We start from the raw sequence: 16,115 nt of genomic DNA, 5'->3' as shown, positions 1-16,115 counted from the left end.
TGATCACCTCCTTTACCTGCTATTTTTATTTCTTTTAGGTATCATGCTAAAAACATGCAGAAGACATTTTCATATGTATATATGCACACACACAGAATATGCACTCCTATTCTCAAAACCCCTTTGTTACCTTCCCTACAGGAAATAAGTGTACATGAAACAAAAGTAATGCAGTGTATGCACATTTGCTATGGGACCAAGATTTTACTCATGTAGAAAACTCCCCTGAGGCTCACTACCATGTTCTAACTTTACACAAAATGTACTCTATGCAAACATTCTTTGAATAAAAACATACGCAAATTTTAAAAACCAAAAAAACACCACAAAAGTTCACAAAACCATAGACAGACTTTCAGAAACCTTATTAGAAAATATATAAAATCGCCTATGTAACAACAAGATAACAGAACTCTGCTACGACAGCATTTCTGCAGCAAGCTGCTGGGACAGAAGGTTACAACTGAATGCTCCTCTATGATGGGGATGTGCTGTGCTCATCTCAAAGACTAAATCAGCACTTTCGGGAAACGGTATCATCAAAAAAAGAAAAATTTGAGATTGAGTTTAGCAACACTTACCTGAGAGCTTTGATGGGGACTTCCTTTTTTTGCTTGAAACCTTCAAGAATTCATCTATAAGCAGCTCATGAGCAAAAGCTCGTTTATCAGGATCTGGTTCAAAGCAACGCAGTATGAAAGCCTTGGCTTCTGCAGACATGGATTCAGGAATCTCTGGGTGTATTTTGAACATTCCCACCTGAGACAAACAAAGGGAGAAACAATGGCCTACGCTGTTTTCCCAACACTAAACAGCATCAAAAAAGTCTTTAGATAGTAGAAGTGGTATATTGCTCTCAAGTTTTGGTATTATCTTTCTGTAACCAGTTTATTAATTCAGAGGAAAAAAAAACTATTACAAACCGTACAAACAATTACATTACCCCCCCCCCCAATTGCAAGTAGAGGCTCTTGCAAAGCTGAATTTTAATTTTTTTTTTTAAACACCCAGGCTCCTAAATTGCTGCTATTGCTCCATTACTCTCTTCAAAACTATGCAGCACTCCCACTGAGTTGAATCAGCTCATTCTTCTTAACATCCTCACTAATGAAGCATTTCCTTTACCTTCTATTCCTGCAAGCTCTAATTCTAGCTTCTCCAAAACAGTCATAAGATTTCCTGTGTTTACAAATACTGGTCTGAGCTGTACAAGGAAGAAGTCTGACCTTAAACATAGCTGCTTGCGGTTCTCCCAGTTCATAAAACGGGGGTTTCCCTGTAGCCATCTCAATGATAGTGCATCCCAAAGACCAGATGTCTGCAGCCTTCCCATAGCCACGGGGTCCTTTGTCTATGATTTCTGGTGCCATATACTGAAGGGTACCTGTTTAAAACATACTATATTTTTTACTTAGGTGCACTAATGAGGCAAGTAGATAGCTAAAGGACAACAGGAACAAAATCACTGAGGAGTGAGCTATATTGGGAGAGTTAAAAAAATACTCTTTATTATTCAAAATTCAAAAATTTCCATATGCATTCTACATAAAACTCAAAGCACTATTCAAAATATTATTTGTGCTAAAAGCAACTGGTATCATCTACTGATCTGATGATATCACTTGTCAATGACGTTTACTAGGAGGTATCAACAAGCTTTGGATCAGACATAATTTTCATTTCCTGTATTATAGATTAAGATCTAGAAGGAAGATCACTTTGAATTGCATCCAGAGTGGAAAAGGAAGTGAAACCTGAAATCTGAACCTGAAACAGCAGGTGATATGAATACTTTTCCTGAAGTAAGACAATCAACCTGACATGTGATTCTGCATTCTGTTCCATTTAGAGAAGAAATGGAAGAGCAGAGGATGGAATTAAAATAACAGTTACTTCTCATTTTGCAAAATTATTTAATTTAGACCTACTGCATGATTTAACATTCAAATCAAATTAGCAAAACATAATGAGGATCAAGTTAATGACAGGCTCTGTAGATAAGCAGTTCTGGAGGTGAAGCCAGGATGTCCAAGCCAGTCAGGAAAGAAAAAGAAAGTTTGCCTTCGATCAGCAAGATGAAAAAGTCACGTGCACAGAAGAGACAGACTCAAATACATAGGAAACATAGGAAAGACACAGCTCTTCTGTTGTAGAGGACTTTCATGTCTCAAGTGGAACTTCCAGAACAGCATTCTCTTTGAACAGTGCATACAAGAACAGCATACAGCTTAAGATTAAGTATACAAAAAGTTATTCTTGCAGCAACCTTTTATATTGATTTGAAGTCACTGAAAGTTCAGCAGCTGAGGATTCTGACCCTACATGGACAGCTCGAGTGAGAAAAGAGTCTCCTCTGGCAACATACCAGTGAATGTTTCAGTACATGGGTTGATTCCTGCAAGTCTCTTTGAAGTTCCAAAGTCCGAAATCTTTAACACTCCACTGTACGTGTTGATAAGCACATTATCACCCTAAGGAACAGAACATTCAGAGCAATTATTTTTCTCTGCTGACTCTTCATCTAAAAATTCTTGCATAGCCTGTTTCTACAATGTGCTCTTTAGTAAGTAACAATTACCTCCTAAGGCTCTTAAAATGGGAGATGAAAGAGGAATCAGTAGTGTTTTTGCTTTATGTAATCCTATTATCTGAAACTTCATCTCAAAGTGAACTTCTCTACTACAGGAATACAGTTAAAAAATACTAAGAGAGGGGAAAAAACTTTTTTTTATTTTCTTCTTTTTTTAAAAGGCAACTTTTTCATCTGCATTCTCCTTGGAAAAGAACCTGCTAATATCCCATCCACAATCTCCTTCACTTCTAGCAAGCTTTCATGAAAGGTCAATCATGTAAATGAAAACAGAAATAAAAACATCCACTTTATCACATCTTAAGTATGTCAATTCTTCTAAAACAAAAAAAAAACCACTTTTTGTTGGTGCAAATTCAAATCCATAAAGGTTCACTTGCCTAACCCACAGTACAGAACAGCAGAGAGGGTATGTGACAGTGAACTACCTTTGGGAAAAAAAGTTTTTAAATTACAGGACAAATAAATGGTTATACAGTTACACGACACTATCAGTCTTAATTCTCTGCAAATTCTTACCTTTATGTCTCGATGCACTATTTGATTATCATGCAGGTATTTTAATCCTTCAAGAATCTGCTTGGTGTAAAAGCCAATTGTCTGCTCATTATCTTTCAGTGGTCCCCATTTTGATCGTAGAAGAGCAGAAAGACTGCCTATAATTTTGGAGAGAAAAAAGTGAGAGTAAAAATCTAATTAAATTCTGCCTTCTCCCCCAAAGGAAAAAAAAAGCAACAACAACTACCAATCCCAAACCAAGTGTAGGCATCTCTTCTATAACCAAAGTTCTCTCCAGGTAAATGCTTACTTGCATCATCACTGGCTCGAGGAATTAAAAAGTAAGTCTCAGTATCTCCAGTGGCCTCAGCTGCAGCAGAGAAGCATATGCTTCCGCAAGCAGGTGGATCTGAACCCATTCAATCCAACCACTCTCTCCCTACCTGCTCTCCAGAGAGAAGCTGTCTCAGAGAAACGTTGTAAGAGTGAAAAAGGGTGAATGTGCATATGTATATGTCTGTACATACACCAACTCCACAGTTTCTCAAAAAGCTAAGCTCAAGAAGTGGGATTTTTGTTGTGTCTAGCTGCTGTGAGGTCTTTGGTCTCAAATAGAAGCACCAATCCACCCTTCTCCTGTGTTAGGTACCTGAGGAGGGCTCAGCCACCTGAGACCAGCTACAATCTTTCTAGCAGGATGACCACATATCATCTCTGATTTTGTATTGTGTTTGTGTGACAAGGTTTTGGTAGCAGGGAGGTTACAGGGGTGGCATCTGTGAGAAGCTGATAGAAGCTTCCCCATGTCTGATGGAGCCAATGCTGGCCAGCTCAAAGAGGGACCCACCACTGGCCAAGGCTGAGCCCATCAGCGATGGTGGCAGCGCCTCTGGGATAACATATTTAAGATGGGGCAAAACCTGTGCAACGGCAATTGCAGCCAGAGAAGAGAGGAGTGAGAACAGGTGAGAGCAACAGCGCTGCAGGCAGCCAGGCCGGGGCAGGAGGGGCAGGAGGTGCTCCAGGCGCCGGAGCAGGGGTTCCCCTGCAGCCCCTGGTGAAGGCCATGGTGGGCCAGGCTGTGCCCCTGCAGCCCATGGAGGTTAACGGTGGAGCAGATAGCCACCTGCAGCCCATGGGGGGACCCCACGCTGGAGCAGGGGGATGCCCAAAGGAGGCTGTGACCCGTGGGAAGCCCATGCTGGTGCAGGGTCCCGGCAGGACCTGTGGACCCATGGAGAGAGGAGCCCAGCTGGAGCAGGGTCCTGGCAGGGCTTGTGACCCCGTGGGGGACCCACCCTGGAGCAGTCTGTGCCTGAAGGACGGCACCCCATCGGGGGGACCCCACGCTGGAGCAGTTCATGAAGAACTGCAGCCCATGGGAAGGACTCACACTGGAGAAGTCCATGGAGAGCTGTCTCCTGTGGGAGGGACCCCACGCTGGAGCAGGTGAGTAGGGTGAAGTCCTCCCCCTAAGGGGGCAAGAGCAGCAGAGACAGCGTATGATGGACTGACCGCAGCCCCATTCCCCATCCCCCTGCACCACTGGTGGTGGTGTGGGGGGAAGGGGAGGGTAGAGAAAATTGGGAGTAAAGCTAAGCCCAGGAAGAAGGGAGGGGTGGAGAGAAGGTGGTTTTAAGTTTTGGTTCTGTTTCTCATTATCCTGCTCCGATTTGTTTGGTAATAAACTAATTCCCCCAGGTCAAGTCTGTTTGGCCCATGGCAGTAATTGGTGAATGACCTCCCCGTCTTCATCTCAACCCATGAGCCTTTCATTGTATTTTCTCTCCCCTGCCCAGCTGAGAAGGGGAGTAATAGAGTTTTTATACTCTTAAAATGTTAAAAACCAAAGTGGCCAATGAACCACCAAACCAGTCACCCCCACAACTTACCACCTGGCACCTGTTCCATGAATATCTTAATGAAGCCATTCTCACTAACAGAACCTAAATACTGGACAATGTTCTTATGTTTGAGATGCTTATGCAAAGCTATTTCTTCATGCAGAGGTTGGGAGTACCTGGAAAGAAAAGAAGCAGTTTATTCAATATTGAACTTCAGGAGGAAAGTCTTGTGTTTACTGTAGCAGTTTAAGTTTTATTTGAGGTCCCATGAAACACATCTACACTGAAAATGACTATGTGTTATATGCACTTAACAACAGCGGTTGTGACCACCACATACTAAAAAATTATGTAATAATAGTTAAATACACATAACAATATATATATATATTATTAGGACTAAATACACACACAATATTATAATCATACACACACAGACGGAGCAGAATAAAATTTGTGGAAAATTAACTCCTCTCCAGACTAACTTGAAGAGAATAAACAGTTCGGCAAGTGATTGGACTCAGACTAGTGCCAAAGTGAACTAGTAAACCATAAAGTTAGTGCATAATTCAAATCACCTCAACAATGAAAACAAATTGTCATTTAAATTTTAATTATTTGAAGTAGGAGTCTCATCTGAAAGCAAGAGTGGATAGCTATCAGAATAAGAAAACAGGAATCACTTCATAGGGAGACACTCAGAAGAACCGATCGAAAGAGTTTTATCAAATGTAATTTAGTCCAAGGTAAAATATTTGTCAGAGATGTAAGCTTTTCAGCAGTCTTTTTGCCAAGGTGGTTTCCAGAGCCCAGATTCTTCTCCAGTATGGAACACCACCAGGGCCCAGCAGGTGATGTGCTCCTAACACTCTTCTTCCAGCCACGGGTGAGTTGAAATGAAGTCAGCTGCCAGGTTCTGCGTATCGTGTGGCAAAACATAGACAATATGCTGAGTCTGGTGGCTATGTTCACCAAAGCATTAACATCTGCAGTGTGACCTTCAGGCTAGCTGAAATAGATGGGCAAAGGCCTCCTTCTGCCGGTACAGATGCTCAGAACTCTGCAGCTCCTTCTCGCAAGTGGAAGACACACTCGGAAGCTTATACTGAGGGAGTACTAAACATCAACAGCAAACTCAATCTTGCGGCTACTTGCTACCAAAAGGAGTAGTTCCCCTGCCACCTTCAGCGGGTTGCTCTCAGCATAGACCTCGCATCAACACTGGTACATTCTCGTCCCCTAATGAACTGGTAGAAAACTTTTATTTACTTATTGGTAGGAGGGGTAGCTTCCTGCTGCCTCAAATCCAGGGGCTGGATCTTCCTGGACCCTGCTGAGTGCCAGGAATGCAATCAAAGCACAAACACAGCTGAAGTTAGGGGAGAAGTGCCTGTGAACTTTATTCCCTTTTGGAGCAGGTACTTACTAGCTCACCCTAACAGCAGCATCAGGCTACAAGTGAAGGCTGAACTCTTAAAAAAGTGGAGGAAAAAAAATAAAAATAATTGGGCATTCTGAATATCCCTCTGGAAAACAACTGTTACAGAAAACAAAGCAAGTATTTGGTTAATGAAAAGTGTGATTATGCAAGTCTGAGTCTATTTGCTAAGAAATAATTTGAGGTTTGGCTTGCTTCTCCACACATGACATATCCTGACTACACTGTTAGTCATTCAGAAATGCAAAACCATCAAAGATTACTGAGTTCTATTAATGGGATATTCATGCAAAGCAGCAACAGCAAGACCATTATAATTCTTCCCCCTGCATTTTTAAACTCCACAGTTAATTGTGTCTTGACCAACTAAAATAATTTAGCAAATAAAATAAAGCCATAAGAAAATTCTCCAGTGGGATGAAGCTTTTGTTATTTTAAATCTTAGTCATTAGACTTTAAATAGTACGAAGAAAGGCAAATTCTAAATCCTAGAAAGCTAGATCTTATTATCTACACAACGTGACTTCACTTTAACTTGGAAAGTCGATATGGCCACTGGTACTACTGTGTACTACTGGAAATGCATTGAGGGCAACAGCATTGCAGGAATATTTCCTTTTCTTTCAGAATGTGTCTCCACAATCTAACATTTCCTGACAATTAAGTAAACTATTCAGTAGCTTTTATTTAACATATAGCAGTATCAAAGACTCACTGCTTATTGCACAAAAATAATTCAATTTCTGGCCATGCTCTGACCTGACTCAGAACGTAATTATTTCTTATGAATCCAAAAGATGGTCGTTTTTACTTTGAACATGGTAAGAGTTAGCTTCAGAGATTAATCCTTTTCTTTCTATAGATTTCTATCAAAGTGCTAAAATATCAGGTTATAGTTAATCAGAAATGAATTAATAACTATTTCTTCCTTTGTCATAAAAAGAATAATACCTGAAATTCATCCCAGAAATATTTTTGAAAGTTTAGAAGAATGACTAACACTTTTTAGTAATCTCTTTTCCAGTATGCTTTGCATATTGAAGCTGAAACCTTTTCCACTGATAATTCTTTTAAAAATGTGTATTGGGGAAGACAATCTGGGGTTTTGTTTTCCTTTAAAGTAGTTACTGTTCTATTCAGGCTATCCTTCTATTAACCACAGTTATTACAAACAACAGATTTCTTCTTAGCACATACAAAAGTTGCAACTCTATTTTGAGCCACGTGATTGTTTTATGTAATAAGGCCGTAACCTCTGAGAAATAACACACCTTGAACTTAATTTTACAACAATATAGAGGATGGAAGGATTCTGTAATCTAAGTTCTAGATCTTTAAAATATTAGGAGTATGGAAAAGTTATTAGACCACACACATATCCATATTGAACAGTCAATATATACATGGATTCAAAACATTTAGAAGGATTAATTTTTTAAACGTCAAGTAAGGACAGAATAACCAAAAGTAGGCCGGCAAGAGAGACCCATGAAAAAGAAACTGAGCTAGGACACCAGGTGGCATTACTGACCCTCCAGTCTGTAAATTACACAAAGAAAACTTAAGAGTTAACGCACAGTATCCTGTCAACATCGAGGCTCCAACACAATTTAAATAACAACACTTGATGCTGCATAGGTTGTAGAGAATAATGCTGTTTTTCAACAATTGGTTTTACCCCCAGGGACATACATTCTAGACAAAAGAAGAATAACAGCCACTGTGGTGGGTTAGAATAGCCTCTTTTATTTACTGGTTTGAATACTAGCACACCCTAAGACAACTGCTGTGTAAGGACTTCCTGATATTAGTTGTAGATTGAACACTGCACAAAGGATACAGTTATTTCCTCCTACAGAGGAAATGCTGCATGCCAAAGTATGGGAAATCCTGCTGAAGGACAGATTATCCATTAGATCACAACCAAATGGGCAAAAGAAGACAAGAAACTTGGAAATATGGATTCTATTCCCGACTGAAATGATGGACAAAAATTTACCGGTTGGTACACTTCACATTTTACCCACATTCATTTAGCATGCAATTCCTCCTGTTACCAAGCAGTGTTCTGTCTTTATCAGAAGAGCTTCCTTCATAAAAATTATTTCTTTAACCATTTGGAAAGGAGGGATTTATCTTTCTGTTACCAACCATGACAATGACACTATTTCCTAGTTCTCATAGCTTTCCTGAACAGAAGCCTGAGTCACAGTTTTCTGATAACATTTTACAGTCTGTCTGAGAGGCACTTTAAAGATGCAGGCACTCCAGTCACCTGTTAAGCAGCAGCTTGTACAACACCTGACTACAAAAACCAAAGGCTACTGTAGAATTTAAGAATAACTCGACAGTTTAATACAGTCAGTTTCATTTGAAAAAAATCTTATCCTTAGACTTGCTATCACTTTTACCACAATATGTGTGGAAATCCGTGTTTCAAAATAGGATGCACTGGAAGCCTCCACATATACAAGCACTAAGGAAGTCAAGTGTTTGGTCTTTACGTGGCAGCCTTTATAGATGAGGGCAATACATATATAAAGAAACTCTGCATTAAAAATTGTGGACAAAAAGATCACTCCACATGATTTATTCTAATGTTAAGAGGCTTTATAATAAATGACGCACAAACAGGAAAGGAAAATGACTTTATCACAATCCAGGGTCAGAATTTTACAGGACTGTGCAAATCATGAATTTCAGTAGTTCTTTTATAAGGACACTCCTGAGCATGTCTAAGTAGACAGGGCTTATCACTAGGTATTTGAATGAGATTCTGCTCTTCAGCATAAACTACTAGCACCAAACACAGTAACATCTAAGTTCTTAGTTGTGATCAATCTATTTCACAACTTGGAAACATCTAGTTACAAAGACAGGGAACACCAATTATATACCACAGACAGGTAATTTATTAGCAGCTTTGTAGAAGAAGTACTCCTTGATCAGCGAACTGGTTGATCACATTACTGATGAAATGATGTAACACACACAATTTGGAACCAGCCACAGTTACCATACCTGCTGTCTCTCTCTGGGATTTCTTTAATAGCAATTCTGACTTGATTGCTCAAATCTCGTCCTGCATATACAATGCCGTAAGTTCCTTTCCCCAGAATGACTCGCTCGCCATTTTCATCATATTCATAATCGTACTGCAAAGCAAATAACATTAAATGAAATAGAGGGACAACATTTATTCCATTTGACCCTTTGCTCACAACTACAGTATTGAGGATGCCAGTTGCTTTCTGCAGACCATGGCGTAGGGAAGAAAAACACTTCAAGAAGAAAATTCAGGTATCATGCAGACATGTCTGTATTTCTCCACTGACTGTACAGAAAGCGCTGGCTTCTAAGGTAGCCATTTCAGGTAAATGCATAAAGCCAAGCTAGCCTGTACCTGTTCTGTGTAATTAGGCTTGCACATCTTACTGAACAGCATCTGCAGTTCTGCTGGCAGGTGCTGTAAAAACAAGAGAAGACGAGAGAGGGCACTCTGCGTCCAACTGAAAACTTCGGCTGACAGAGCGAGCAAGGCAGGATACACTGAAATTTGTTCCAGACGCTCTCCTGACCTGACCACATCTTCCAAAACCAGCCCACCCTCAATTTTGCCAGTGCCAGGTCAGCCAGCAGAGTGTACCAATGGAGGTCAGTCAGGATTGTAGCATATTAAGCGTGGGTTTGGCTGAATTTTAATTTCAAAGAGTTTAGAGTCCGTCCACAAACGGTCCTTAGATAGATTATCTGACCTGCCCTCTTGTATAACACAGACATGTAGTTTCACACGCTCACTCCCATGCTAAACCCAGTGGCTTATGCCTAGATAAAGTATTTTTTATTTTCCTCCAAATAAAGACTGTTGTCTTTTTAACAGAAGAGAGCATCCACTACTTCTCGCACCTTGTTTCAACAATTAATTACTCCCATGGTGAAGTCATGCCTCTTAATTCAAATTCCTTTGGTGTCACTATTTAATTACATTTTTCTTCAACAGATTAAAGAGACCATTAGCACATCGTAATTTCCCTGTAAAAATACCCACCCGCTGTAATCAAGTCACCCACTGCTTTCCCTTTTGCTAAAATAAACAGATTAGGCATCCTAAGGTTCTCACTACAGGTTGTTTTTCTGTCCCACAAGTCACTCCAGTAGTTCTCTTTGTCCCATCTCTGATTTCAGATGTATTATAAAATTCCAATGTCAAAACTAGGGCAGACGGCTGTCTGCATTCATTATGCAGCACTGACTCTCTCAATTAGTTCTGGATGTCTCTAGAGCTTCAGGACACCAGACTTTCATGTGACAGGACATGGACTTAGATATTCTACCCTGTTCTCTGCCACCTAAAAGAAAACCTAAACACCCTAAGTACTGCATTGCACCCAATGGCTCTGTACTCACTTTTCAACTAGCTGTATGTTTAGACAGAAACCCCAGGTGAGAATAGGGTGTAATGCCATACCCAGGCAAGTAAAAATTTAGCTAACACAGGTGGTAGCAAAAGGGTACCGTAAGCTCCAGTGTGTTATTGGGCTCAGGGTATAAACAGATTCCCAGCAGAACCAACATCATCATCTGATCTGAGTTCGCTGTTCGCTGCTATGCTTGCCTACAGATGGTAACTAGCAAAGACAAGCCTTCCTCTACTGCAATTATGTCCTTACTTGTGCAGACAACCTGCCAATAATGTAAATGCACACAATTCCAGTGATGCATGAAACAGACAACAAACAGTCTTTAAAATTTAAAGAGATGCTAATGCTGCCTGACTATGATTACACTCTGAAGTAACTGCTACAAGAGTCACCCTGTTATAAGCACAACTGAGTTCCAGAGTTGAGTAGCTTCTCAAGCGAATATGCTAAGTGAAATAAGACAGACTTAGCCATGCTGGTTCTAAAAACTAGATGTGGACCATTAAAAAGAATCATTAATTTATAAACAGTATAGGATAAAATTTTTTAAACAATACCTTGTCTAAATTCTTCCAGAGAAGGGATGCGTAATTTACTCTTTTCAGTGAAATGCTACACTAGAAGCCCAAAACTCTTAGCATCTCTGGGAAAAAAAAAAAAAAAAAGTAAAAATACCTCTAATGAGTCTCCATCACATTCCCCTTCCTCTGTAGTCTTCCCTATTTCTTCAGTGATACTGTTCACCATGTCAAAAAACCTGTTAAAAGGAAAAGGAAAAAAAAAACCAAACTAAAGCAAATACACACTTGAGACAAGAGAACACTTCTCTCTAATGAATGAGCCAAAAGATGGTTTCAGTAAGTATAAACTCAGTGTAAAAGTTTGTATGTCAGCAAAAAGTAAAAAAAGATTTTTGTTTACATTAAGAATAATCAGTCAAAATCTGCAGCTTTCCTACCTCTCCTAAGTACTCCTTTTATGGGTGCAAGACATCCATGATGTCTAAAATTATTAATGGAATTCATATTGCAAAATCTAGGTATCAGGTGAAATTCTCATTCTATACCCCCACTTCTTCATGTTCAATGAAAGCACTGAAGCATCGTGAGAAGTGCTGAGAAGTCTTACCTACATCCAGAGGAGTTTTTGTAGTGCAGGAAGGCTAGCTTCAAGTTTTTGCTTGAATGAAAAGTGGGTCTATTCTACAACTTTCCATTCAAAAACTCTATTATTACCTATGGCTTCTACCCCTTTGAAATAATGCAAGTACAAACACCACCTCAAGCTAAGGTATGACTTGCTAATCTTCTAAGAAGTGCTCAGATACAAAGGGGAACAAACACAGTAAAAGAATCTGTATGAACTACAATTGATGAGAGAACAAGCTAGGGATTGAGCTGGGAGGTGGCCGCAGCCTTTAACATGGAGTGCTGAAGTGATTTTTTTGTAAAGTTACAGCCTTTCTTAGCACAAAAAGACATGAAATTTCCTCTGGGAATGCCTTCTGGATCAATTCAAGACCACAGTCCTCAAGCTTATGGAGCAGAAACACAGCTTAGAGAAACTGAGACACCCCTAATTTCGTGCAACAAACCCTTGTCAGGTTTCCTGTAGGGATACTGGTACAATCTTACTTATGTAAACACTATGTTAATGTGAAGGAAATCAAGTGTGCATCTTTGTAATCATAAATAAAATTTTAGTTACAGTGAAAGAGAAATCTTGACCAGGCCTTGTTGTTGCCTGAAATGTTCCCACTTCAGAAAGACCATTTTAAGTTTAGGATGCTTTACTGGACTGAGGGCAACAAACGCTTGTAGTAAGCCTTAATATGATAAGTATTAGCAAAAGAATTCCACAAAGCATGTAAAAAAAATAATAATTTGTAATCATATTTGTTTCTAATGTTTGTCTGAATTTGCACTTTGACCCTGCAAACCTCACACACCTCCAGGGTACTGTAGTACAAAGCTTTTGCATGAAAGATAGTGATCACTGAGGATGCTCAGATGCTCAGATCAACTTTCACCATACTTTTGAAACGGTCAGTCCCTGTTGTGCATGCAGATACCATCACAGGCCATGTTTTCCCTGAAATAACAAGCGACACACCTTCTGCAATGAAGTTCTGTGCAGAAATAGATTTGAAAGTCATCCGAGTTGTGCAGCACGTACAGGAAACAGCATCGTTCTTCAAACTTCGAAATGCTGGAAGAAGAGCCAAAAAGAACATGTTACTGGAAAGGTACATTCGGATTCTGCTGGCTATGTCAAACCCTCCAGATCAACCCACTTCATATGGCAAAGCACCAGATTAAACCTAAGCAGCCATAGTTTCTCTCCGTTGTTAAACTTGACTCTTGTATCCTCCAAAGTACACATTCTGCTGATTGCTATCATTCAGCTTGCCCCCCTAGTCCACACATTGCCCAAGAAAGAGGAGGAGCAAAAAAGTTAATAGGATTATTTCCATTGACCTGAGTCATTTCCAGTCCTGCAGCCAGGATGAAACATTCTTTCAGGATATTAGAAAGCTGGACTTTGAACTCAAATTATGAGTTATTCATGCTTTAGAAATCAGCCACAGCTCAGTTCTGAACACAAAAACTTCTGATCAGCTCCTTGTGAATTTGTACATTGATAATATGTTGGAAAATTATTTTAAAATTAAGTCAACATCAAAAAATGAGGTGAATGACTTCACCACCCTTGCCCACCCACACCTTTCTTAGTTTTGGTTTTATCTGCTATAACAGCAGAACAAAGATAATGAACAAGTATGTATGTCATTTTCTCATGGATGCACAGATGTCCCAACAGAAGAGCAGAAGAGGTGCAAACTCTGGTACAGTTGTCAGCTTCTACCCCAAGCAGGCTGCAGCTCTTGCAAAGATACTAATTCACCAGAACTGTTCTACAAGTAGGTCACTACTGCGCTCCTTACAGAAAATATTAAACATTATGTGAAATAGTTTTCTGTAACTTTTGTCACATGTTGAGTGCCAGGTGTCAAGCTGATTCAGCATAATTGATTGTTACCATATTAGAAAAGAAAAAAAAAAAGATGGCTAGGGGTATTACAAGGGAATATAATGTAGCATTTGAGAAACCAAGACAAATTAAGTCTCCTTGTTAAAATTCTTAAGGTACTGGACAAAGTCCACAGTCTTAAGGACATCAACCTATGTTAGCTGGATCAAGATAGCCATCACGTCCGCATAGCACAATAAAGTAGAATGGTATTCTATGTTATGCCAAAGAATTGATTTGATTAACATAATGGTTTTTCTTTAAATATCAGGAAATACTTGTAATTTCCCACCTTTAATAGGAGATCCTTGCTGATCCTTGCATCTTTTTATGATTCCTTTATTGTAGAGCCGTGTAACTTTTGATAAACAAATGGCTCTTCAGACAAGCTGGGGGACCTGCCTTTCATAAAGCTACTTATGACAAGAGCAAGCTTCATTATAAGAACATTTGTCTTTGGGTGCGGTGACACATTTATTTTTATCCTAGGAAAAATTTGTAAGTGCTAAGTAATGTACGCATCTGGGAAGGCAGTCACTGTCACCAGTTTATAAACTAACTTTTCATTCAAGATTTTCAAGCATATAGGTAAACTCTCAAGATAAGGAGTAACTGATATTAAATGAGTTGCTCATTCATTTCAAGTTCCATGTGACTTTAAACATTTTACTGAATAAACTGTCAGTTTAAACCTGACATGCACAGAAGCCACTGACTAAGACAGCAGCAAATAAAAGTGTAAGAATGTGGTGTGTACATAGAGGGTAGGCAAATTCATAGATACTTAAGCCCTTTAAGCGAGCATTTACATTGCTTCTATGTTGCTTTCCTCCCTGAAAAATAGTTGCTAAAGTGAAAAAAAGGAAGACTAAAATAAAACCAAGTTATAAAAAGAGACAAGATAATTTGCTCAGGAAATGCCTCATTCCAACAGCTCCTGAGCACACATAGTACCCACTCCTACAACAGCAGAACTGGGGCTGAATTTGCGAAACTCTGACGACAGAAAGGGAAGCACAATGTAGCATGGCCTTGAGCCCAGCTCGTGTGCATTCAGAACTCCCCTTAGTCAACGAGAAATACCGCAAATGCTGTAACTACCGCTTACTAATACTTCCAGATGAAGCAGCAGATAACAGTTGAGAGCATTGGCAGCAACCACAGAAAAGCAGCTCCATGGAATTTCTGTCTGCTTTCTAGAAGTGCAGCAATACAGACACCTCCCATTGCTGTAAATAAGTAGTCTGACGAGATTCTAAGCTCCAAGAACTTGGGATGGAAGATGAACATCCTTGTTGTCAATTTTTAAGCTATGAAGAAAACTGGATGCAGACCTGAATCCAATTTTTTCACTGTTTCTAACACTACATTCATCAGCATGACCTCTGAGGCACCCTCCCATAGAAACAACACAAGTAGCAGTTATTTCATAATCCAGCGCTTGTCCCAAACTCTGAGAAAAAAACACCTTGTAGTCTAGCAGCTTCAGTCTGCTACTTTATTTTTAATTTTTAAATTGGAAAAATAAAGATGGTATCTTCTTGCTTATATGATGTAAGCTCTGCAGAACAACTACGAACTTTTCTGGATAACATAAAATGCAAAGCACCTTGGGGTAGAAGACATGTTCCAAAAGCTCTGATGAAGCCTTTAAGATTAAACAGTACTTTTTGGCCCAATTTGATAACAAACATTTGTGTTTGAGGTCAAGAAGGCATATGACAAAAGCAGAATTATTTACATTGGTGCACAAACTGCTATTCAATGAGTTTAAGTTAAACCCAAATACTACGACTCCCTGCATACAGAGGTATGATTTAGCACTGCGTTGCTCAGAGCTCTATGTACTTTCCAAGTCCCTTCACAATTCTTGAGAGCTGAGTTCTATTACTCATAAATAAGATGCTGATTACACCAGCTGTTACACAGCATACAGAAGAAGTGACCCCTCAGTCACTTCCTTGAAGTATTTACCAAAAACATTAGCTATTTCAATGCTAGATGTCTCTTCAGACCTTCTGTCTCCTTATGTAATGTGGTAAATATTTATGGAAGCCTTTGTTGAAAAACCTTCCAAGATCACATACAAAGACCTGCCTTGTATGTTAAGGTGGCACATCTAAAAGCAGGCTCTTACTAGTCTAGAAAGGTTGAGAATCCTCATAAAGCTGGAAACTCTGCCTTCCTAGACCACTTTTAAGTCCAGGAGCTTCAAAAGAGCCCAAAATAGTCTTGATACAAAAACAGATTAGAAGCAGACATGGTTCTGAAGGCTGTCCCAGTCTAAAGAATAT

General features: G+C 39.6%; 1 protein-coding gene across 1 annotated transcript in view; it reads right to left on the bottom strand.

Annotated features, from left to right (window-relative positions):
• MAP3K5 (mitogen-activated protein kinase kinase kinase 5) overlaps positions 1-16,115 on the bottom strand; it is a 107,969-nt gene that overhangs the window by 18,124 nt on the left and 73,730 nt on the right. The window contains exons 13-20 of the mRNA XM_040598352.1: positions 12,904-12,999; positions 11,467-11,548; positions 9,392-9,525; positions 4,981-5,108; positions 3,110-3,246; positions 2,366-2,471; positions 1,227-1,384; positions 582-759 (exon numbers count right to left, since the gene is read on the bottom strand). Of these exons, the coding sequence (XP_040454286.1) occupies positions 582-759; positions 1,227-1,384; positions 2,366-2,471; positions 3,110-3,246; positions 4,981-5,108; positions 9,392-9,525; positions 11,467-11,548; positions 12,904-12,999 (1,019 nt within the window). The remainder of the gene's footprint in view (positions 1-581; positions 760-1,226; positions 1,385-2,365; positions 2,472-3,109; positions 3,247-4,980; positions 5,109-9,391; positions 9,526-11,466; positions 11,549-12,903; positions 13,000-16,115) is intronic.

Source organism: Falco naumanni, chromosome 6 (assembly GCF_017639655.2).
Source record: "Falco naumanni isolate bFalNau1 chromosome 6, bFalNau1.pat, whole genome shotgun sequence".
Classification (NCBI taxonomy): Eukaryota; Metazoa; Chordata; class Aves; order Falconiformes; family Falconidae; genus Falco; species Falco naumanni.
Note: the sequence above shows the minus strand (reverse complement) of the source record. Positions and strands in the feature narration are given on the sequence as shown.